This window comes from Nycticebus coucang, chromosome 13, assembly GCF_027406575.1.
Source record: "Nycticebus coucang isolate mNycCou1 chromosome 13, mNycCou1.pri, whole genome shotgun sequence".
In the NCBI taxonomy this organism is placed as follows: Eukaryota; Metazoa; Chordata; class Mammalia; order Primates; family Lorisidae; genus Nycticebus; species Nycticebus coucang.
The window spans coordinates 98,890,908-98,907,590 of record NC_069792.1 but is presented as its reverse complement, the minus strand read 5'-3'; the positions used below and the strand labels follow the sequence as shown (position 1 = coordinate 98,907,590).

General features: G+C 41.4%; 1 protein-coding gene across 7 annotated transcripts in view; it reads left to right on the top strand.

The window, feature by feature from the left end:
• TRAPPC9 (trafficking protein particle complex subunit 9) overlaps nucleotides 1-16,683 on the top strand; it is a 701,153-nt gene that overhangs the window by 452,645 nt on the left and 231,825 nt on the right. For all 7 annotated transcript variants that reach the window (XM_053558761.1, XM_053558762.1, XM_053558766.1 and 4 more), the window contains one exon: nucleotides 12,611-12,721. In XM_053558761.1, the coding sequence (XP_053414736.1) occupies nucleotides 12,611-12,721 (111 nt within the window). The remainder of the gene's footprint in view (nucleotides 1-12,610; nucleotides 12,722-16,683) is intronic.

Here is a 16,683-nt window from a genome sequence, read left to right as displayed (position 1 = left end):
TACTCACCTAAATATATATATGTATATACATGTATATAGTTATTACTATTATTTTAAAAATAAAACCTTATTCTTTTGCAAATTAAAAAAAATAGTACATGTTGATTGATCATCTTTCCATATCAGTATATATAGATCGTTCTCCTTATTTGTTTACAGATTGCATACTTTTCATTGACTAGAGCAGTGGTTCTCAACCTTCCTAATGCTGGGACCCTTCAACACAGTTCCTGTGGGTCGTGACCCATAGGTTGAGAACCATTGTATTAGAGATATCATAATGTTTTAAGTACTTCTCTATTGGGAGATATTTGGATTGTTTTTGGGATTTTCCTATTTCAAAATAGGAATATTCTCATATATAAAATTTTGTGCATGTATGGAATGGTTTTTATAATATAAATGATAAGAATTTTTAGTTTTAATGTGTGTTATCAAATTTCTTCCACAGTTTATACTCCTGAGTATTGAGAATGCTGATTTCTTTTTATCTTAGTCATCTTTGAATATATCATTCTTTTTTCATGGTTTGAAGTTTGATGGTTGTGAACTATCTCACTGTCTATAATTTTAATTTAATGTAAGGCAAGATATCTTTGTATATGTTTATTGAACATTTATATTTCTTCTATGTGTTTTTATATTTAGTCTTAGCCGATTTAAAAATTTTTATTCATTTATTTAATGGGAACTCTTTTGTGTGCTGCATATTTTAACCTTATCCTAATTTGTCATTTGTATTTTAAACAAATTATTTTGTATTTTTCTTGCTGTAGATTTTATTTTTATGTAGAAAAATTATCATTTTGTTCTTACTGGCTTTTAGGTTTCATATATTTTTTGAAAAACTTCTGCTTAAATAAATGTTCTTTATTTTCTGCTAATATGTTTATAATTTTACAATTAGATTATTCATACATCTTTCATTTATTTTTTATATTTGGTAAGGGTTGGAAACTTTCTTAACAATAAAAATTTAAAGGACAATGTAAAATATAACTATGCAAATTGAGTTGTTATAACTGTTAAAAACTAAATTTTGTTTCTTTATTCATGGTAGAAATAATGAATGCATACAACAATTGAAAGTAATTTCTTGATCTTGGTGGTTGGTTGACCTAGTGTGGAAATGGGGTAGTCTGTTCTTCTGAAGTATCAAGGATTTAAGACTTTCTGTTAACCCCCGACCCCCTGATAAGGATATTCCTGCAAAGGGGAAAAATGTTCTAATTCCATTATGCTTCCAAATCCTGGAAAGAATTTTAAGGCTGTAGACAAAACCTTTTTTTCCCCCTTCTCCCCTCTGTAGATAACTAACAATAAAAGTTTTTAGGTTCTGTTGGTTTGATTCAGACCCACAATATTTTTTGTTTATTTTGAAATAATTATAGATTCATAGGCAGTTGCACCAAAAATTTAAAAAAAAAAAAAAAAGGTGTATAGGAAAATTCTATGTACTCTACACCCAGCCTTCCCTACTGGGATACAAAATATTCAGGTCTTTGGCTGGGATATGTAGAAAACAAATATTGAAAGGAATTATTTTAAGTGCCAAAATTAAGATGGCTTTGTAATATTTTTAAAATCCGACCAACTTATTAAATCTGATCAACTTTCTGAGTATGTGTCTATAAGGAGGCATTTAACATAGGCGAGTCATGATAGGCCAGGAGATGACTGGTGGCCAAAGCAGACGAAGGTGAAGGGGCAGAGATTTCTCCTGAGTGTTGTGCCCGGGGCTTTGCCCTTTCTCCAGAGTAAGTGCTTGTCAAGCCAAGCCAGGTTCGTGACTCTTAGACTCTGCTCTCTCTTAGACTGGTGATTTTAGAATCCAGATGCTAACATCAGTGGCTGTTTTACATCTCAGAAATTCTCAGAAAGACAGTTCAAGGGCAAGGTGAGGGGCTTACCCTCTTCCTCGTGGAAGCTGGGAGAATCCCATCTTTGGCATTGGTACGAGGAAAGGGTGGTGCCAATTAGCGGGAAGCCCTGGCCCATCGCCCTCAGCATCTGTCACTAATTGTGGTGGGCCCTGAGGAGGATCAGGAAAGTCACAGAGACGTCCTGTAAGGTCTGTACTGAGATCGCCTTTGTGAGAAAAGGGAGCTGGAGAGCGCATGTGAGCTGCTGTTGCAGGCTGTGCACATCACACCAACATGAGATTGCCGTCACAGTCGATTCCTGGAATCTCAGCCTGGAAAGCATCCTAGCAACTCAATGTGTGTGTGCACCCCACCCCTCACCTGTTGGCTTGTGTCCCCTGAAATGATGAACATGCTTTTTGTTGCCTTTCCAATTGTTAAGTGGATCTGTAAAGGTCAGGAGCTGGGGCCTAGCCTGCCACATGGCAGGAGGAGCCAGACATTCCATCCCAACTGACATCTACTCCCTAATTAAAACTCCCTGGTTCCAGGTGTCACCCAGCTGTGATCCACTCAAATGTACCACCTCCTGGAAAACGACTTCACATTGTTCTGTCTTTGCTCACAGGTATATCTTGAGGAGGACATAGTTTATATTTCAGTGATGCATATTATTAAATTATGTATTTATTTATTTTGAGACAGAGCCTTACTGTGTCTCCCTGGGTAGAGTGCTGTGGCATCATGGCTCACAGCAATGGCAAACTCTTGGGCTTGAGCAAGAGTTGAAAAGAAATTCTGCAACTAGCAACTGTATCCTTTTTGCCTCAGCTGCCCAAGTAGCTGGGAGTACTGGTGCCTGCCATGACGCCTGGCTAGTTTTTTTATTTTTAGTATAGATGGGGTTTTGCTCTTGCTCAGGCTTGTCTCAAACTCCTGAGATCAAGCACCACCCACCTTGACCTTCCAGAGTGCTAGGATTATAGGTGTGAACCACCATGCCTGGCTCATATTATTAAATTATTAAAATCAGTAATTTTAAGTGAACTATATTCTAAGATTGGTTTATTTCTACATGTTAATGTTGGTTTTTACATCATATTATCTAAAGACAGATTTAAAGTTTTTCCATCTAATAAGTACTGAACACTATTTAATATACTTAAAAGCCTACTTTATAAACATCAACTAAAAATGAGTTTGTCCTGTTTGGTTTGGGAATTGAATGTGTGTCAAAAGGTAGACTGTTCAACATCAACACTTGGCCAGAATTTCTTTTCAACTTCATGTTCTGAATTCTTGTGTTTTTAAAGTTCTACTGTTTGTTCAATCATTGTAGAGTTTAATTTCTAGTTGATGATACATAAAATATGATTTGAGATTGTTATTTGCAAGAAATTTTCTACAAATAATCTTTTTTGAATTTGGATTATTTTAATTCTCAGAAAATGAAAAGCAAAATTGGACTGAGTCATCATTATATGGCATATTTTAAACATTGTTTTTGAGGCACTACAAATTTCCTGGTATGCTACAAATGAATTCTGATTAGATGAATTCAGCCCCCTGGCCTCGTAACCGTCACTTGGAGGCACAATGGCTGGGTCATTTTTATGTCCCTCATTAATGTGTGTTCTTCATTGCTCTTTTCTCTAACCAATGGTCCATTATTATTGGCACACATTTGATAATTTAGCAGAGCTTAAACTGTTTGTTCATCAAAACCGCTATGGTGCTGAGCATCCGTCAGTCAAGAGATAAAGCAAAGGTGTGACTAGATCATGAGCACATTTATCTGATCTCCACCCACTCCCAGAGTTCTTCTGTTCATTCAGGATCTCAAGTGGTTTCTTTCCTTCTCAATAGCTTTATTTTTTTTCCAAGTTTTTAAAAATTTATTAAGACTTGTTTTGTGGCCTAATATACGATATATCCTGGAGAATGTTTTATGGGTATTTGAGGAATATATATGCTGCATTCATCGGATGAAGAATTCTTGTTTTAAAAAATTATTTATGGGGGCGGTGCCTGTGGCTCCAAGGAGTAGGGCGCCGGCCCCATATGCCAGAGGTGGGGGGTTCAAACCCAGCCCTGGCCAAAAACTGCAAAAAAAAGAAAAAAATTGTTTATAAGTAAATTTATTACAGGTTAATGTGAGGGTAGAAGCACCCAGGTCACAGTATTTGATTTTTGTTAGGTAGAGTTTGTCTTGTGGTTCCATCCCACACACAAAAGTTGTGCCAACCCTCCCCCACCTGATGCTCATTCAGTGAGAGCACCCATCCCCCCAACTTGAATTGAAGTGAGTTTTTCTCCTCTTTGGGTATTCATTACATCATCTACTGGCTTCATATTAGTATTGAACACATTGGATATTTGCTTTTCCATTCTTGTGATACTTTACTAAGAAGAATATGTTTCAGCTCCATCAGGATATTACAAAAATGTAAAGTCACCATTTTTTTAATGGGTGAATAGTATTTCATGGTGTGCTTGTACCACAATTTGTTAATCCATTCCTGAGTTGATGGGCATTTAGATTGTTTCTACATCTTGGGGTTGTAAATTGAGCTGTGATGAACAATCTAGTGCAATTGCAACAACAACAAAAATAAATAAATGGGACTTAATTAAACTGAAAAGCTTCTGTACAGTGAAGGAGACAACAACCAAAGCAAATTGACAGCCTTCAGAATGGGAAAAGATATTTGCATATTACGAATCAGACAAAGGCTTGATAACTAGGATCTACAGTGAACTCAAATTAATCAACAACAAAAAAGAGCCAACAATCTCATCTATCACTGGGCAAGAGACATGAACAGAGCCTTCTCTAAGGAAGACAGACAAATGGCTAACAAATAGATGAAAAAATTCTCATCGTCTCTAATCATCAGAGAAATGCAAACCAAAACCACCCTGAGATATCACCTAACCCCAGTAAGATTATTTAACATCGGCTTGGCACCTGTAGCACAGTGGTTATGGTGCCGGCCACATGCACCGAGGCTGGCGGGTTCGAACCTGGCCTGGGCCAGCTAAACAACAATGACAACTGCAACAAAAAAATAGCAGGGCATTATGGGAGGCTGAGGCAAGAGAATCACTTAAGCCCAAGAGTTGACATTGCTGTGAGCTGTGATGCAACAGTACTCTACTGGGCGACATAGTGAGACTCTGTCTCAACAAAACAAAAAGGATTATTTAACATCACAAAGTCCCAAAGTGCAGATGCTGGTGCAGATGTGGAAAGAGGGGAACACTTTTACACTGTTTCTGGGACTGCAAACTAATGCAGCCTTTTTGGAAAGAAGTATGGAGAATCCTCAAAGAACTCGAATGAGATCTCCCATTTGACCCTGCAATCCCACTAACTAGGCATTGACCCAGAAGAAAAAAAATTCATTTTACCATGAGAACATTTGCACCAAATAGTTTTATTGAAATGTAATTTACTTACCATACCATTTAATACCAATTCAACTGTCCTTTTCAATGTTATAGTGTATTCAGAGTTGTTCAACCCTCACAACAATCTAATTTTGGAACATTTCGTCCTTCAAAAGAAACCCTGTGCCCACTGGCTTTCACCCCCCATTCCTACTTTGGTGTTCCCCCTAGACATCCTCCAAAATACTTTCTGTCTTGTAGATTTGCTTATTCCATATATTTCACATAAACAGAAGCAAACGACTTGTCACTGGCTTCTTCCACTGAGCATGTTTTCAAGGTTCAACCACAATGATGTATCAGTATGTCATTTTTTTCTATTGCTGAATCTATTATGTGGATGTACCACATGTTGTTAATTCATTCACTAGTTCAGGGACATTGGGGGTTGAACCCACCTTTTGGCTATAACACATAATGCTGTTATGAGCATTGATGTACAAGTTTTTGTGTGGATGTATGTTTTCATTTCTCTTGGCTATAACCCTAGGAGTGGAATTGCTGGCTCCTACAGCCACTCTGTGTATAAATGTTTAAGGAGCTGCCAGATTGTTTTCCAAAGTGGTTGCATCATTCCCACAAATAGTGCATGAGTATCCAATTTCTGCACATCCTTGCCAAATATTTGTTATTGTGTATATCTTTTGGTTATAGCCACTTCAGATTATTTCTTTTAAAGTAACATTTTAAAAACACAATTTAAAATTTATTAATTGAAAAGTTAAAGACAGACACCCTTCCTGCCTTCAGTATGTCGCCCCCCAGAGGTCTGGACGGCTTGTTGACCTTTGATAAAGAAACGCCTCCACTTACCCCTCTACCACCAAACCTGCCCTTTCTACTTTTTTCTCCAATCTTTCCTCCTCCGCTGTCTCTGTTTCCATTGGGTGATTTTTTAATCTATCTTTCAATTTACTATTTTAACTCTTTGGTGGTCCAAAAACATACTTTATATGATTTCTATTCTTTTACACTTTTGGATTTTTTTTCATGGCCTGGAATATGGTTTTTAGTAGATGTTGCACATACACTTGAGAAGGATGAGTTTTCTGCTGTTTTTTTTTTTTTTTTTGCGGGGGGGGAGGCTGTGCTCTGAGTGTCAGTCACGTCTAGGGGGTCAGTGGTGGTTCTGTTCCTTTCTGATTTTATGTCTACTTGTCCTATCAATTACTAAGATAATTCGGCATCTGGGGAGTTCTTCAGTTCAGTTTTTTTTCTTTTTTAAAGTCTGTCTTTGGGTCTTTGTATCTTCTCTTTCTTTGCTGAGGTTTTCTGTCTTTTCATTTCTTCCAAGTGTGTTCACATCTTTGAATGCGTTTAAAGTCTTTTTCTGATAAGACAGTCATCTTGAAGTTGTTGCGTTAATTCACTTTTCCATTGAAAGTGGTATTTTCTTGGTTGTTTATGGGTTGAGTTGTTTTAGATTGTATTCTGGACATTTTGCATATAATGCTGGGATACATCGCTGTCTCATTTGAATACTGTGAAGATGTCACTATTTTTGTTTCAGCAAGTAGTCCGTGCATTTTGTTTGTTTGTTTTGTTGTGGGTTTTTTTTGCCACAGTCTTGGTGCCTGTTGTGAGCAGTGCTGTACTTCTGGTTGAAAGCATTTGTGGTGCTCTTTGGACCAGCCCCACACGTGTGCCTCTTAGCATTCTTCCCTGGAGCTTAGTTACCAAGCCCCATGATTTGCTGTTCAGGGTCTGATTCTCTCATGCTCAGCTCCACCCCAGGAATCATGTATCACTTTATCAAGACTGCTCTCCTTATCTCTCTCATTTCTGAAACCTCCCCAACACTTTCTGGGAACCTTCCATCTACAAATCTAGGGTTAGCACCAAGAGAGGAATAGAGTGATGGGGCTGGTTCCGTGGTATGGGAACTTCAGTTCCCTGGGTGAGGAAGAGGCTTGTGTCGGGGCGGGGCGTGCCTGTCTATTGGTGACTTTCCCTCATGGCATCATCTCCTGTGGTCTGCTGAGGGGCTGGGCAGGAAGAAAAGGGAAGGAAAAAGGGGAAGGGAAAAAACCAGGGCTACTGTTAGTTTGGCCCTTCCTAGGCCAATTTTTCCACTCATCAGACCAGGACGAGAGGCTGCGCTGGGAGCTCCTAGCCACGCCCAGGCCGCACACCCTTTCAGTTCAGGCCAGGCCGTACTGGGGGAGATGCAGCTCACGGCCCACTCAGAGTAGCTTCAGATCTGGCCTCCCACCGTGATGTGCCTTCTTCAATTTATATCTGAGTCTGCTTTTCAGCTCCTTGCATTCTATCCATGATTTATAGTTGCATTTAGCAGGAGAGACAGGGTGAATTGTGCTTACTCCATCTTTTCCAGAATTGTAGCTCATCTTTTTTATTTTTTTTTTAAACATAAACCAATTCATGTCACTCATCTGCTTAAAACTCTCGAAATAACTTACTGTCATACTTAGAATAAAATCTGAGTATTCCCCACAACTTTTCCTCCATTATTATTCTCACTCCACTTTCTTCTTTGCTTTTTCTATCCCTCGATCATGCTGTGCCTTGAGACTTTTTGCATGACTTTTTCATTCTCTCTGAAAAGCTCCCTTCTAAGACCTTCACATGATTGCTTTCTTGTTATTTGAACCTCAGATAAAATATCATTTCTTCAGGGAGGCTTTCCTTACCCATCATACATGAAGTCAGTGTTAAAATTTCTCTTTTAAGAGATTCACTTAATTTTTAAAAAGTCTTTGTGTCATGTCTGTCTTGTGCCCTGCCTCATATAGTAGCCCACTTTTTACACTAGCCATTGCCATGGCAACAAGATTTATGCAAACAGCAGCTCACCTCAGCTGTGCTGAGCATCCCTTGCTTTCTAAGACCATTCTAAATGCCTTCTCTGAGGCATTTAAGAATTGATGCCCCTGGGTGCTCACTCTGCACAGTGCATGCATGAAGTATAAGAGAATCGACCTCTCTGGGGAGAGATTGGCCAGGCAGGGCAAGAGCTGGTGGAGAAATTATTCTCTGCTCTGCGCCTCAGGTGCACAGCTCCTCAGGGGAACAGTGTGATGGAGCTCCCGCTGCCCACGGGGCAACCAGCTCAGCGACACACCAGCTGTGCCTCATGCCCCATTCTGCTCACGCTCCCCTCCTCGTCACGTCTCTTCCCCAACCCCAGCTCTGTGCAGAACGTTTTCTCAGACTCTGCTCAGACCAAGACAATATTCTATGTGACTTTAAAAATACTTGTTATAAATCATCTCAAGTATAGGAATATAAAGAAAGGACAGGATATCTACCACAAAGATTGTCAAATTTTAAGATTTCACTATAGTATATTTGCCAGTTGTTTTTTTTTTTTTTTTGAGACAGGGTGTCTGTCACCGAGGCTGGAAGTGTAGTGGCCTCTTCATAGCTCACTGAACTTCAAACTCCTGGGCGGAAGCTGTCTTCTTGCCTCAGTCCAGCCTCCCACTACAAGCGCATGCCACCGCACTGGCTAATATTTCTATGCCTTTGCAGAGACATGGTCTCCTCTTTGCTCAGGCTGGTCTCAAACTCCTGGCCTCAAGTAATTTTCCCACCTTGGCCTTTTCAAATGCTAGGATTATAGGTAGAGCCACGATACTTGACCCTTGCTTTTTTAAAAAAATTAAATTCAATTAAAGCTCTGTATGGTTCTCCTTAGCACAAAGTCTCTTTCCTCTCTTGCTGGAAATGACTGCTGCAAAACTTAATGCTTATAAACAATATAGAGATTGGAAACCTTGTGAGTGCTGACACGACACCATAGAAAGTCCTCATTACAGTGTTTCAGGTTTCAGATCTTCTGATTTGGAATGATTGCGAAATATGATGCAAATACTTCAAAGTGCAAAAAATTCAAAATTTAAAACACATCTGGTCCCAAATGTTTTGGATAAGGAATACTCAACCTATATATCGCTGCATTTATTTTATCTTCTTTAATATAGTTTCATAAAGCTTTATAATTTTCTACATAAATATCTTGTGTATAGTTTGTTAAATTTATTCCTACCCGCACTGTGGCTATAAATTTATTTTCTTGAAAATTTATCTGTAGTTGTTTTTAATTGATGTATAGGAAAATTATTCATTTGGTGTCTTATTCTTTTATTCAATAATCTTTTTAAACCTCTTTCTTTAACTTTACAAAAATGGCTAAAATTTGCTTTTTTAATTCCTCCATCTTTTCTGCCCTTCCTGTACACAGGGCACAATGTCCATGGAAGCAAAGATCTTGTCTTCCTTGTTCCCTCCCCTACTCCAAGTGCCTAAACCTATACCTGGCTCATAGAGGGGCTCAGTAGATATTCATTAGAGGAATTAGTTAATCAAGTTCCTAATTCTGGGCTGAAGGAATAATGCACACGCAGTATTGCTCCTCTTTGCTGGAGTGTGCTTCTCCCTCTCGCCTGATAAGCCTCATTCCCCTCCCTCAGCCCGACTGCAGGTGCTCCTGGGGCTGCTGGGCCTATGCTCCCTCCCTCTTGGAATCCAGGCAGGTGTATCTGTCTTTCCAAGGCTTGTTCTGATCTCACTTCTTGCAGGAAGTTTTCTTGGATTTTCTCATACTTCAGAAAGATAGATCCAGAAAACAAAAACAAAAAGCAAACAAGAATTAAACATTATCTGTATGTTCCAGCAGAATCTAAGCCTTAAAACAAATCATCCAAAGTGATATAGAAAGATACACAGAGCAAATGACATTATGGTGGGCACAAAATGCTGGTGCAGTCTGGGAAAGGAAATTTATTCATGAATAACAGATAGAAAGCCAAGATCCACCAATATATCATAATGTCACCAACTAGGAGGAGGAGAGGGGACGCTAGCTCGAGCCACCCCCACACTCAGACAGTGACTCAGAAGAAAGAAGAGGACAAAAAAAATCTATTTTGTATTGATGCTGTTTGTTCCTGTGCTGTTTTCTAAGTAGCATATTCTGTGAGTGAAAACAACATATATTTGTCTTTTATTCTAGGCTTTAAAAAAATCACTTCAATTTTCCTCTTCTGATAAATGTTTTACGAGTTCCCTTTTCTGATGAAAGATTTTGCTGTGATTAAAGATTTCATGAGGTTATGGCAATGGTGGAATAGATCTTCATTCTTAGAAGCTGTTTTGTGTGTGATCTCAGGATGGAGCCCTCTTGTCAGAACTGGTGAATATTTTCTAAGTTCTGAGCCTCTGGGGAAGATACTCTACCCCCAAGTCCCAGGAGAACCCTCTAAAGACATGGTGCCCTGTCCACCCTGCAGTGTGCCGTAGAAATGGTAACTGTGCTCCCTGCTTTCCCTTCTGATGGTAGATCACACACCTGTATTCTGGAGAAAAAAAAAAGGCATTTCATGAGCCTTTTGACAATGGCTGAATTGCATGTGTTTGTGAACCTGTGGAGACGTCCTTGCACCATCTGCGCCTTAGTTCCCTTCTCTGGAATGAGCAGAGGACAGGCAGGCCTTAGGAACATAGGTTCCGTCCACCAAGGAAGGCTGTGGGTTTGAGTTCTAAGTCTTGGGTCTCAGTCATCCCTGCAGCATGCTGGGCCTCTCCAGAGCCTTCTAGTCACCTCAGGGCCAGTGAGAGGAGCAGCAGGTGCCCATCAGGGCTGACCATCCTTGTCCACCGTGTCTAGACTTCCCTTTAACAGCCATCAAAGCCTTGCCTTCCTTTTCGGGAAGCACACCGAACACCTGACTGCCCTCTGGAAGGCTGTGTTCTGAAGTCAGACTCAGCTAAAAATGACCCAGAACACGATCTTTGTCTCTGAGTGTTTTCCCTCCAAGGAGCACTATTTAGCTTGCTCCTGAACACAAATAGCTCTGTTCTGTGGCTGTGTTTCCATCTGTCCTGCCTTGGGTGCAGCCACTGGTTTAGGTCAGTAGACACTCACTGATCACCTGTCATGCTAGCTGTGATGCTTGGTATTTGCGAGACTGTGTTAGTTCTAGATGGTCGACTGCAATGGAAACTTAACAAATGGTAGCTAACACAAATGACATGTGTTTTTGCTTTTTTTCCATTTTCATGGAGGGAGAGAGGCACATGGAGCTGCCCCAGGCATTCAAGAATGTCACCTGTCTTAGGCTCCTTCTGACACCCACAGCTGGGTGGTTGTCCTCATTGTCTCTGGATGGTTGCTCAGCTTCTAGGCACCCAGCTCATTTCTACAGAGGACGCCAAAGGAAGGAGAGAGGCTGAGGGGTAAAGCCTTCCCTCAAGGCACTGTATTTCGTTAGGATGACATTTCTGGAAGCCCATTGGCTAGAACTTTGCCATGTGGACTACCCCTTGCAAGGACCAACAGTTTCTTGAGCATCTTCCTCTCCACCTCTGCCATGAACAAAGGAGTAGGGTTTGGATGGGTGGTGAGTAAAGCTGGGTGTCTGCCGTGGTGATAAGGAGCAGTGAGATGGAGCCCCTGAATGAGGAGGTGGTGGTCTGTCCTTTCATTGCTATAAAGGAACACCTGAGTCTGAGTGATTTATAAAGCAGAGAAGTTTTCTTGGCTCAGGGTTCTACAGGCTGTATAAGAAGTGCGGCACCAGCATCTGCTTCTGGTGAGGGCCTCGGGGAGCTTTTACTCTCGGCTCAGGCAAAGGGGAGCAGACGTGTCACATGGTGTGAGGAAGGCAGCAAGGGGGTGGGGGGGAGGTGAACAACCAACTCTCAGAGACTAGTGAAGCCGGAGCTCACTCATTCCTGTGGAATGAGGACCCCGAGCCATCCGTGAGGGAGCCACCTTCCCTAGGCCTCACCTCTACACACTTCCATTGGGGTCCACACTTCAACATGAGATTTGGAGGGGACAGATGTCTAAACTGTATCATGGTGGGTGTGTGTATGGTAGCCAGCACTTGAGTTTTCACCTTGCAGCCCCTGGCACCTTTCCTGGTGCCTGTCAGCTGAAGGGTCCTGACTCAGACGCAGTGGTTAGTGATTGGCACTATATGCCTGGCATTTTCCTGGGGCTTATCTTAAGGGTCAGGTATTCTAGACGTCATTTTATATCAAGGTTTGGAGAGCTTCTAGTGACCTTTTCAAGGTCACTTAGTATAGGGGATGACTAGGTTGTAAGAACATGTCCCCAGGACCTCAGAGGACCTGCTGCCCAAACCCCCTTTTTAGAGTTCACACGTGTTCAGAGTGAGTCCCAGGGATCCTCTAAGCCCGAAGGCATTTGACACTTTCATAATCGCACTTTGTACATCATAAGTAGTAAGATATTGAAGAGGAAGGAAAGGCGAAGTCACTCCTCTTTGGCCGGCAAAGGATTCTGAACTTTCTTGTGTCTTTTAACACAGCACCCGGCAGTGCCACCTGCTCCTGGACGCCTTCAACTCCACTGAGCATGAGCTGACTGTCAGTGCCAGGAGCAACGAAGAGCTTGTCCTGCATGCCGGCGAGTGCCAGCGGTGAGTGTCCCCATGTCCCACGTCCCTGTGCTTTCACCACCCTGCTGGGGATGCTGTGCATATAATCACCCTCTGACATCTTGGAGGACGGGATGGTCCAGTCTTATTTCCCTTTCAGAGATACTATAGTAGTTATTCGTCTGTGATGGCTTCAAATTAGAGACAAGTGTAAAGTGGCTAAACCGGGAGGCATTTGTCTGAGGCAGCAACAGCACATGCTTTCAGATACCACATTTGAAGACTTTGACTCATCTGAGCATCTTTCACTTTTAAAATTTGGCATTGATTTGGAAGCTGTATTATTAACATCAGTAGGAATTCCTTTGAGGAGTTAATTCTAGTAAAAGAGGCTAATCTCACACTTTTCAGAGAGGAGCACTGCCACTTGAGCCCAGTCACCAAGGGAGAGAGGGGTGACACTAGGGAGCCCAGGGCCAGCCTTGGGAGATGCCCTGGGCCAGCAGAGGTGAATGGGGTCCAGAGGTGGAAGTGAGAACTGGCCAGGAGCAAAGCCAGGGCCACTAGGAGATATCCCTGAGGCAGGCAGAGCTCAGTGACTTTAGAAACATGTCATCCTTCTGTGAAATAGCCCCTTGGATGAGCCCGGCTCTCTACCCCGGGCCTTCCTGCATACCAAGATGCCGTGGCTCCAATCCCAGCCTAGGCTGTAAGGGCATATGCCCAGAGATGGAATTAGAGATGGAATAACATTTTTTATTTTAAATTGCTAAACACGTCAAACATACAAAAAATAATTTAGAAACTAACAAGTCTGTGTTCTAGTTTAAGCATTTTGCTTTCTTTGCTCCGGATCTATCTTTCTTTCTATCTCTCTTTTATTTTAAAGAAATAAAATGTTTTAAGAAATAGCTGACATTGAGGTTTCTCCATACTTCCTTCCAGAAAGGTTGTACTAGTTTGCAGTCCCACCAGCAGTGTAAAAGTGTTCCCTTCTCTCCACATCCACGCTCAAGCTAGACCTCCCATTTGATCCTGCAATCCCATTACTGGGCATCTACCCAGAAGGAAAAAAATCCTTTTGTCATAAGGACACTTGTACTAGACTGTTTATTGCAGCTCAATTTACCATTGCCAAAATGTGGAAATAGCCTAAATGCCCACCAACCCAGGAATGGATTAATAAGCTTTGGTATATGTATACCATGGAATACTATTCAGCTATTAAAAAAAAAATGGAGACTTTACATCCTTCGTATTAACCTGGATGGAAGTGGAAGACATTATTCTTAGTAAAGCATCACAAGAATGGAGAAGCATGAGTCCTATCTACTCAATTTTGATATGAGGACGATTAATGACAATTAAGGACACGGTGGGGGTGGGGCAAGGGGAGAGCAGAGAGAGAAAGAAGGAGGGAGGGGTGGGGAAAGGAAGAGCAGAGAGAGGGAAGGAGGGAGAGGGGTGGGGCCTTGGTGTGTGCCACACCTTCTGGGGGCAAGACATGATTGCAAGAGGGACTTTACCTAACAAATGCAATCAGTGTAACCTGGCTTATTGTACCCTCAATGAATCCCCAACAATAAAAAAAAAATGAAAAAAAGAAATAGCTGACATTAATATTACTGGTTAGTGAGGAGATGTGAACCTGAAGTATGATGAGATACTCACAACACATTCCTCACAATGGTGAGAGTAGAAAAGATAATCCCAGATGTTGGAGAGGGTGTGGAGTCACTAGAACTCTCATGCCTTGTTTGTGAGAAGGTAAAATAGTGCCACTGCTTTGGAAAAAGATCTGGCACTTGTTTATAAAACTAGACATACACTTACCCTTTGCCCAACTATTTCAACCCTAGGTACTTACTCATTTTTTAGAGACAAGGTATTGCTCTGTCACCCAGGCTGGAGTACAGTGGCCAGATCAGAGTTCACGGTAGTCTCCAACTCTTGCCTCAGACTACAGGCACATGCGACCACACCCAGCTAATTAAAAAGATTATTTTTTTTGTAGGACAGGATCTCACTATGTTTCCCAGGTTGGTTTTGAACTCCTAGCCTTGAGCAATTCTCTTGCCTCAGCCTCCAAAGTGTTGGGATTATAGGAGTGAGCCACCACATTTGGCCAACTCTAGTTATTTATTCAAGAAAGCTGTAAAACATGGTTACAAAAGGACCTATACAAGAATGTTCCTGGCCAAAAAAATAGAAAGAACCCAGGTGTCCATTATAGGAGAATGGATAAACAGGTGCTGGTATTTTCTTACAAATGGGACAGTACTCTGCAGCAAGAATGAATGAATTGCTTGTACACAAACCAAGATGAGTGAGTCTCAGGAACGTTGTGCTGAGTGAAGGGAGCTTTACTCAAAAGAGCACACTCCATGTGATTACATTTATATGAAATCTTAGAACAAGCAAAACCAGTCCACTATGGAAACAGGTCATAACAATATCAGTTCCCTCTGGAGGGGTTTCCAGGAGATGTGAGTGGGAAAGGGGCGAGGTACTTTTCTAAGTGGTGGTCCTGAGGTCTGATTCAGTAGGGGTCTGGGCTACACAAGTGTGTATGTCTGGGGAAAGTCAGCAAATATTCACTTGGGATTTCTGTATTTCAAAAAGTGTGAACAAACATTGAACTCTAGTCAGTGACTAAAGGATGTGGGGTCTGTGTGTGGTGTCTGCAGTAGTCTTTGGATGTGTGAAATATTAGGTGGATTAACAGGTGGGCAGAGGGACAGGTGAGGTGAGCAGGTGAGAGTACGGGTGGGCACATAGGGGTCCACTAAAATGTTTCAAACTTTGTATTTTAAATTTTTCATGAAAAATGTTGGAAAAAATAAACAAAAGAAAAAAATAGCTGAACCTTCCCGTGCACCCTCATCCATCTTCTTTCCTCTTCGGGGGGGGTTCTGACTTGGTGGTGATGGTGTCATTCACACACATGCTGTATACTTTTATCGTATAGCATATATGCATCTCCACAACCAAACATTACTTTGAGAACGGTTTTTGTTAATGACATAAGTGATTCCATATCATGTTTGTCCTTTGAAAACTTTTAAAATCAGAATTATCCTTTAGAGCTAAATATAAATCTGGTTCTTTCATTTTGACTGCTATTAATATTTCATTGTGTAAATATTTCACTTTTTCATTTCCGTGCTAATGCACTAACTGTGAGGTGGTTTCCAGGGTGTTTGTATTTAATGTGAGGACTGTTCATGACATACACGAATGCCAAGTTAGGCCCTGTGGGCCTGTAGTTGGAAGCTAGAGGTCCAATGGCTTGGGAGCCATTTATGGCCTTACTTAGAGAGGGGCCAGGTAACCCTCCTTGTGCTTATTCCCCAAACAGAACCTCCCACAGAGATGTGAGTGGGCCTGGGGGGCTCCTGTACTCTTCCATGTGTGAGCCACAAGCGCTATGGCTGAATGTGGTGTCTCAGGCCCCTGAGGGTAAAGACAGGTGCCTTAGAAGTCACCTCTGCATCCTTTGGGGTCTAAGCCACTGGCAGGCGTGGGCCCCAGTGACGTTGTCCACAGTTGTGTAGGGACCTGTCTGCCTCTCTCTTGTCCTCCGTGTCTAGGTATTTTGCTGTAGCCCAAGATCCCAAAGAACATAAATCTTTTCTTCTTTTGACACTAATATGAAACACTTTTTAAAAATTATAAATTGCTAAACTTGTCAGTATAGTAAGCTTGAATCATTCTTGGCAAGGGAAGGCTGAGTGATATTATCAATCCCAGTTGCAAATAGTTGCAGTTGATTCCTGTGCTTCAGCTTTCTGCATTATTGAGTTTTTTTTGCTTAAATTCTCATTTCTCAATGTTCCTAACTCATATATTGTTTCTTTCATTCATAAAATATTCATTTAATAAATATTGATACTTCAAGAACTTGCTGTGTGGTAGGCCCTGCACCAGGCTCCAGGAGTGCTGAGATGAATAAATAAGGACTTCTCCCAGCTGGGGAGTGCCACAGTGTGACACATGTCTGCTCC